Source organism: Bos indicus x Bos taurus, chromosome 15 (assembly GCF_003369695.1).
Source record: "Bos indicus x Bos taurus breed Angus x Brahman F1 hybrid chromosome 15, Bos_hybrid_MaternalHap_v2.0, whole genome shotgun sequence".
Taxonomy (NCBI): domain Eukaryota; kingdom Metazoa; phylum Chordata; class Mammalia; order Artiodactyla; family Bovidae; genus Bos; species Bos indicus x Bos taurus.
Window position 1 is genome coordinate 35,833,884 of NC_040090.1, and position 8,106 is coordinate 35,841,989.

General features: G+C 38.3%; 1 protein-coding gene across 1 annotated transcript; it reads right to left on the bottom strand.

Annotated features, from left to right (window-relative positions):
• Positions 1-244: 244 nt before the first annotated feature.
• On the bottom strand, positions 245-1,189 carry LOC113904983 (olfactory receptor 51I1). Its single transcript, XM_027562030.1, has one exon. It carries the CDS (start codon positions 1,187-1,189, stop codon positions 245-247), a length of 945 nt encoding a protein of 314 aa, XP_027417831.1.
• Positions 1,190-8,106: the final 6,917 nt, after the last annotated feature.

Below are 8,106 nucleotides of genomic sequence, written 5' to 3' on the forward strand. Positions count from 1 at the left end.
ATACATCTATCTGTTAAGAATATGTCTTATTCATCATTATAACATTGCTAGCAACTAGCACAAAGTTTTTCATAGAGTAAGTGTTCAATACAATGTGTCATTTTCTTGAGTCCAATGTTCTTTTATTAGTTCCATATTCACAGCTATCAAGATCCTGGTTCTTTTCCTTGTTTTAACATTCCTAAAGTCAGAAAAAGTCCCAGTCCTTCCTCCAAAATGGTTCTCACAGGGTCTGCAGCATTCTTCAGCCCCAAGACTTACAGAAGACTTGACGGATCCCTCTGCGTATCTCCTTTGTCTTCACACTGTAGATGATGGGGTTGAGCATGGGGGGTATAAACAGGTAGACATTTGACATCATGACATGAACAACAAGTGGGGCACTTTTCCAGAAGCGGTGGATCATGGAGACAGCGATTATAGGCACATAAAAAGCCAGTACTGCACAGATGTGGGACATGCAGGTGTTGAGAGCTTTGAACCGCTGCTCCCGGGATGCAATTGCCAGCACGGCTCTCAGGATCAATGTATAAGAAAGCAGGATAAAAGTTGAGTCTATGCCATAGGTAAAAATAACCACAAGGAGCCCATAGATGTTATTAACATGGATATCTCCACATGCCACTTTCATGAGATCTGGATGGAGGCAGTACGAGTGATGTAAAACATTGCCTTTGCAGAAGGGCAGTCGTTTCACCAGAAAGGGGAAAGGGAAGAGAGTGGTGAAACTTTTGGCAACGATGCCTAGGCCCATAGCCAAGATGCGGTTGTTGGTGAGCACAGTTGCATAGCGTAGTGGGTCACAAATAGCCACAAAACGATCAAAGCTCATGGCCAGCAGTATGCCTGATTCCATGAAAGAAAAAGTATGAATGAAGAACATCTGAACCAAGCAGGCATCAAAGTCAACATGACGATAGTTGAAGCAGAAGGTAGCAAGCATGGTGGGAAGTGTAGAGAAGGACACTCCCAGATCATTGAGAGAGAGCATAGACAGGAAGTAGTACATGGGCTGGTGGAGAGTAGGCTCTCGAGTCACCAAAGCAAGGATGGTGAGGTTGCCTATGATGGAAATCAGGTAGAGGATGCAGAAAACCAGAGCAACCCAGGCTTGACCTGTCTGCATCCCAGGGATGCCTGTTAGCTGGAGTGTGGCTGGCTGGAAGGGGGTGCCATTGAGGCCTAACATGGCAGGCAGATGTAAGAACACAGATGGGGTATATGCCCAAGAGGGTGTGTGGGAATGTTCTTCACTCTTTTTCAGACATCCTGTCTCCAACACAAAAGGTCAGAAATTGAAAGTGTTGGCTTCTGGTCCTACTTCTTCCATTAGACTATGAGCTGTTTGAGGATAACAACTGAGTTCTACTCTGACTCACCAGAGCCCAGTTCCCTCTCACGACCATGTTATAAACTCCATGAAGGTATGATGAACAAGTGAGCAAAAGCAAGGTGACATGACGGGAGGTTATATGAGAAAGTTTCCTAATTCTCACTTAAAACTCCAGTATTCCTTCACTTCACCATCTCACCCTAGAAAACATATTCTGGAAATTTTGAGAAAAAATTAGAAATTAAGATGTACAGGGAAAAGGAAACACTGTCCTTGTCTCTGGGAAACCTTTTGTAGGTGGCAAAGATGAAACTTCTACAGCTAGAAAATTACAGCTTCGATAACTTTACTCAGACTTTACGTCAACCTCCTTGTCACTTTGAAGTCTTAAATTCTATTTTTTTTTTTTTTTTTTTAGCTTCTGACCATAGCCTTCCACCTACCAATAATCTTACCTTCTCACCCCATGATCTTGCTTTCAAAGTTTTAACCATTCTTTCACCTTCTTCTCTTTATCTATTAGCTCTTCCTTCCTCACTGCTTTCCTGACCTACCCTCCCTCTAGGACTGGTATCTTTATCTTCTCTTTGCCTCTCTTTCACATTCACACAATACACCGTAACCACTGATAAATTCTATAATCAAATTGGGTGTGCAGCTGGATAAAATCAAAGAAGCAAGTGCTTTATTGGGGAAGAAAGAGGAGACAGAGTGAGATTATTTACCACTACCAAAAACTTTAACTTGCTCTCAGCTAGCCCTTGTTTTCTGAGAAAAAGATGTCTCTTTCCCAAGCCCAGGCCCTCCACCTTTAGGATTGTGTTTCTTGCCATGTCACTCAGAGACCTCTTCCATTAGTCTGTTGTACTGTATCTTCAACCTCTCACTTTTTATCTCTTTCCCATCAACCAATAAGCACATACAAGATTATCCCGTCATAGAAACATAACTTTCCTTCTCTAGCTTCCATGCTGTTATTCTTTCTCAATTCATAGTCAAACTTCTTGAGACCCTGTCTCTCTAGATGCCAAGGAAGGGGAGCTTGTTTGTATGTCTGTTTTTCCAATCCATTCTGAGATCCCCAGATTCAAGGATTTGATCTTAATGACTGCCTTATCAGGGCTTGATTTACTGTATTGTGGCTTCCACACTGCACTTTCCCAATTGAAACTAATTTCTGTATGGTCATTAGTGACCTCTTTGTCACCAAATCTTTTTTTTTTTTTTTTCTTTAAAATATAACACATTAGCATTTTATTTGGAAAAAATGGTATATATATAAAATATTTCAATTGCAATTAATAAATACATGTATGCAGAAAAATGTTAGAAGGAAACAAAAATATATTATTAAAGTTTTTTTAAAAAGATTGTTCTGAATTTTCCTTAATTTTATTCATTTAATGTGACATTTATAGAAATTATTTCACTTTTTATCAAATTCAGTGCTTTTTACTTTCTTGTTCCTTTATGTTATTAGGCACTTGAGGGTCTTCTGTTATGGTCTACAATGATTTGACTGGATTTTCAGTTGAGCTATTTGATTTTACTCACTGAACCAACTTGTTAACTAACAAGACTGCGGCTATGCCTCCACTGGTTCCATTTTGGCTGACGGCTAAAATATAGCTCTACAAAAAGAAGGAACAGTGTCGGGGGGGACACCAAGCCCCAGACTCATGACGGGTAGGGCTCAGAACGCTCCACGTTTGTGTCACCAAATCTAATGAAAACATTCTCTTTCTTAATCTATTTGACTTTCCTATGAGAGTTAACATTGTTGGTAACTCATCCTTTTAGAACTGCCTTCTTACTTCAGAAGCATCTCCCTAATTTTCCTCCTTCCTTGGCATTTTCATCTCTACCTTCTTTATTGATTCCTCTTTCTCTGTCTTTGTCCTTTTCCAGCCTAACTCCTGGAAAAGAAATCAATAGTCAGAACAGTAAAAATTAAGAAACCATGTCATAAAGGACTTCTTTCCAGTTTTTATCCAAAATATCTCTGTAACTATATTTCTCTGGAACAGATAGCTCAAAATTAAAGGTTCACTCTGTAAAGAGTAGAACAGTGGTTTCCAGAGGTCTGTGGCAGTGTTGGAGGAAAGATGGGTGATGCTGATAAAAAGGTACAGACTTCCAGCTATAAAATGCATGTTGACTATAATTAATAATTCTGTAATAGGCATACTTAGGATTCCCTTGTAGCTCAGGCATAAAAGGATACTTCTACAATGCAAGAGACAGGAGTTTGATCCCTGGGTCTGGAAGATCCCCCACTTCAGTATTCTTGACTGGGAAATCCCATGGACAGAGGAGCCTGGTGGGCTACAGTCCATGGAGTCACAAGAGTCAGACATGACTTAGTGACAAAACCATTACTACAAATATACATACTAAAGCCTTTAAAAAAGTAGATCTTAAATATTATCACCACATTAAAAAAACTGATAATTATGTAAGGAAATAGAGGTGCTAACTAATTTCATTATGGTGATCATTTTGCAATACATTTGCTTACCAAATCCTCACATTGTGTTAAGTTTACATATGTAATATGTCAGTAATAGTTCAATAAAGCTAGAAAATCTATATTTAAAATTAAAAAATAAGATAAAACTGCTTTGAAATTTAGAAATGGTTAAGTCCCATATTTCTTTGACTTTTCTTGTTTCCATCATCTTCCTATCCCTCTTAGTAAAATCAGTAAAAGTAGATGGTGACTAGAGGATGGAGATGCCCTGATATCAGTAATAATCATGAAAGTACATGGACCATAAGACGGAATTATATTCATTTGGTTTCCCTCCTTTTCAACTGAGAATTCAAAGTGAAAGTGAAGTCGCTCAGTCGTGTCCGACTCTTTGCAACCCCATGGACTGTAACCCACAAGGCTCCTCCGTCCATGGGATTCTCCAGGCAAGAATACTGGAGTGGGTTGCCAGGAAACCTTTAATAAATAGGATTTCTTTTTCTTACTTCTCCTGTAAACTTTTCTCTTCCTCCTCACCTAGGTTTAAAAGTTGATGTCTCTAAAAAATCATCTTAGATACAACCTCTCTTGTATCTACTTTTTTATCATCTTCATTCCAAGATTATTTCTAGATCTTGGGGAAATGGAAAAACTCTTAGAGGATCAACAAACATGCAGGATTCTTCATAAGACAGGTTTACCCCACTGTCCTTAATCCCTGGTGTGCAAATTTATGTAGTCCAGAAGGGCATATTTCACAATGTTTCAGATTTTCCTCACTATGGAAGGTAACTTTGAAAATGTCTCCCCCAAGGAAAACATGATTTGTCACCACCCAGCAACAAATTTTTCTTTGCTTTGACCAAAGAGGTGTCAGTTAAGTCTTGCTAAATATAACTAATCTAGGCATAAATGTAAAAAAAAAAATAAACAGGTATAAGCAATGTACTTCTTTTGCACAGCATGTATATGAGCATGTATACTTATACACAGTCACATAAAGGTACCAATGAATACACTCCTGTGCACATGTATACCCCCAGGTAGTCATAAGCACTACCTCACACCACACAGATAGAAACTATTGCGTAGTCCCTTGCTCAAATAACACTAGCACAATCACAAAATTTAATAATACCTCAATGGTATTACATGGTATGTTGCAGATATCCTCCCATGTTTATACCCACCTGAAGGTATACACATAAGTACACATGTGCACACACACAGTGCTATAAGTGCATTAACAGACTCACAGTAATATCCTAATCAATTATGTTCCCATGGTATACTTAATTATGAAAATCCAGCTAAAATTGACTTCATTGTTCAATGACTTCAGTTCATTTGGTTCTTGATTTTCACCAGCTGCACACCCAAGAGTTAGGTATAGGACACAATAATTCAAATTGTAGGGGAAAAAATATGGATACCATCAACACAAAATCTAGATTTGATGAATCAGTCCCTTAATCTAAACGTGTGGTTTGGTACTAGGATTTTCATTCAGATGGCAACCGGGCATCAGGGTTTATAATCATGGGCTTTGGAAGAGAAGCTAGTTATCTAATGTCTAGAGAGTATGAGGGTCTGAGTCTGCCTGGAGTCACAGTAAGAGTGTTAAAGTTTGGCATAAGTTCTCGATAAGGAGCCCTGATGAGCAATCTGAAGGAGGTGGCACTCACTGGATAGCAGACAACTCTTCCCTGTAACTGGAGGCAGTGGTCTGTGGATCCCACAGGCTGAGCAGCATCAGCCCAGTCTTCTGTGACTCATAAATATATCAAACGACTAAGCTTGTTTGTTTGTGATGGGAGGAGGGAGAGTGAAAATAATGGGGAGGGTGGTGTCAGTGAGTAATGGATTGGCCATAGGAGGACTGCTCCCAGGAGAAGCTTCTCAGCCTCAACAGCACTAATGTCTCTATCTATATCCGTTACTATGTTATCCTTTACTATGTTAATCCTTCCTTGGCCAAGGAATGCACACTTAACTTATGCATACAAAGATGCATCATAGACATTCTGAGACCCTTCCTCCCCACAGATACACCCTTAGGCACATTCAGCCATTTATTTACTAACATTTACATTGTCTGTTTTAGGTCCATATATATACAAACAGATAGAAACAAATATGTTCCTACAATTCTCCAATGCAATAGTCACTGATCCCACATCTGTGCACACACACACACACACAAGATTTTGCTGGACATAGACCATTCTTCAGCAAGCACAAACCCCATTCAACTGCAAGGAAAATTCAATCTGATATAAATGATCTCAAGACCTATTTTAAACCAACCCTGAACATCTTCTATATAACTATGAGATCAATTTTATGTATTTAACATAACTGATACCTTTTCATATGATTAAAGACAAGAATCAAATTTCTCAACTGCAGCTCGTTTTATCCCAAGGTTAGCCATTTATGGTGAACAAATCAATACTCTGGGTCATACCTGTGCTCCATCGTAGGGATATCTGGTTCTTCCGCTAAACTGCTTTCTCTGCAATCAAGGCTACAGAACCACACAGGAACAGCTATAACACTATGATTGCTGCTTTTATGGCAGAAATGAACAACGTTATGAATAAAGAATCATCGATTCTACTTGAGTCAGGTTATAGGTTATGTTTTGAATGTATGCCAATTTTGAAATAACTCCAAGATAATCTGGCTATCTGGCTTTGAGAGAAAAGATTATTATATACGATAGAAACTCTATTTCTAAAAACCAAGTCCAACTGTGATTTTTCAGACTACAGTGACTTGATACCTTACATCGTTCTCACTATGAAGGTAAAAGTCCATAGGAGATCATGTATTTTACAGTTCTAGTGATATAACAAGACTGAGGTGAGTGGATGAATTCTGCCTCTGTGCTATACCAAGGATTCACCTCTCACTCTCTGTGATTCTTCTCCATATCACAGGGCTCCACTTATTACTTGAAGGATATCCCAGACTCTAATATCAGCAAATCATGAAATCCAGTATCATCACTTCATGGCAAATACATGGGTAAACGATGGAAACAGTGACAGACTTTATTTTCTTGGGCTCCAAAATCACTGCAGATGGTGACTGCAGCCATGAAATTAAAAGACACTTGCTCCTTGGAAGGAAAGCTATGACCAACCTAGACAGCATATTAAAAAGCAGAAATAAAGTACCCATAGATGCATGGGTTTATTTCTGGGCTTTCTATTTTCTTTCATTGGTCTACATTTCTGTTTTTGTGCCAGTACCATATGGTTTTGATGACTCTAGCTTTGTAGTATAATCTGAAGTCAGGAAGGTTGATTCCTCCAGCTCCAATATTATTTCTTGAGACTGCTTTGGCTATTCTAGGTCTTTTGTGTTTCCATATGAATTGTGAAAATTTTTGTTCTAGTTTTGTGGAAAAAATGCCATTGGTTATTTGATAGGGATCACATTGAATCCGTAGATTGTGTTTGGTAGTATAATCATTTTCACAAAATTGATTCTTCATACCCAGGAACACGGAATGTCTCTCCATCTATTTATATTGTCTTTGATTTCTTTCATTAGTGTCTTATAATTTTCTGTATACAGTTTTCTTTTTCTCCTTAGATAAGTTTATTCCTAGATATTTCTTTTTGTTGTAATGGTGAATGGGATTGATTCCTTAATTTCTCTTTCTGATTTTTCATTGTTAATATATAGAAATGCAAGTGATTTCTGTGTATTGATTTTGTATCCTGAAACTTTGCAAAATTCTCTGATTAGCTCTAATAATTTTCTGATACTATTTTTAGGGTTTTCTATGTACAGTATCATGTCATCTCCAAACTGTGAGGGATGTACTTCTTCTTTTCTGATCTGGATTCCTTTTATTTCCTTTTCTTCTCTGATTGTGGTAATTAGGTCTTCCAGAAGTATGTTGAATAATAGTGGCAAAAGTGGACACCCTTGTATTGTTTCTGATCTTAGGGGGAATGCTTTCAGTTGTTCACCATTTAGAATAATGTTTGCTATAGGCTTGTTTAACTCAGATGACCATTATATCTACTACTGTGGGCAGGAATCCCTCAGAAGAAATGGAGTGGCCATCATGGTCAACAAAAGAGTCTGAAATGCAGTACTTGGATGCAATCTCAAAAATGACAGAATGATCTCTGTTCATTTCCAAGGCAAACCATTCAATATCACAGTAATCCAAGTCTATACCCAGTAATGCTGAAGAAGCTGAAGTTGAATGGTTCTATGATGACCTACAAGACCTTTTAGAACTAACACCCAAAAAAGATGTCCTTTTCATTATAGGGGACTG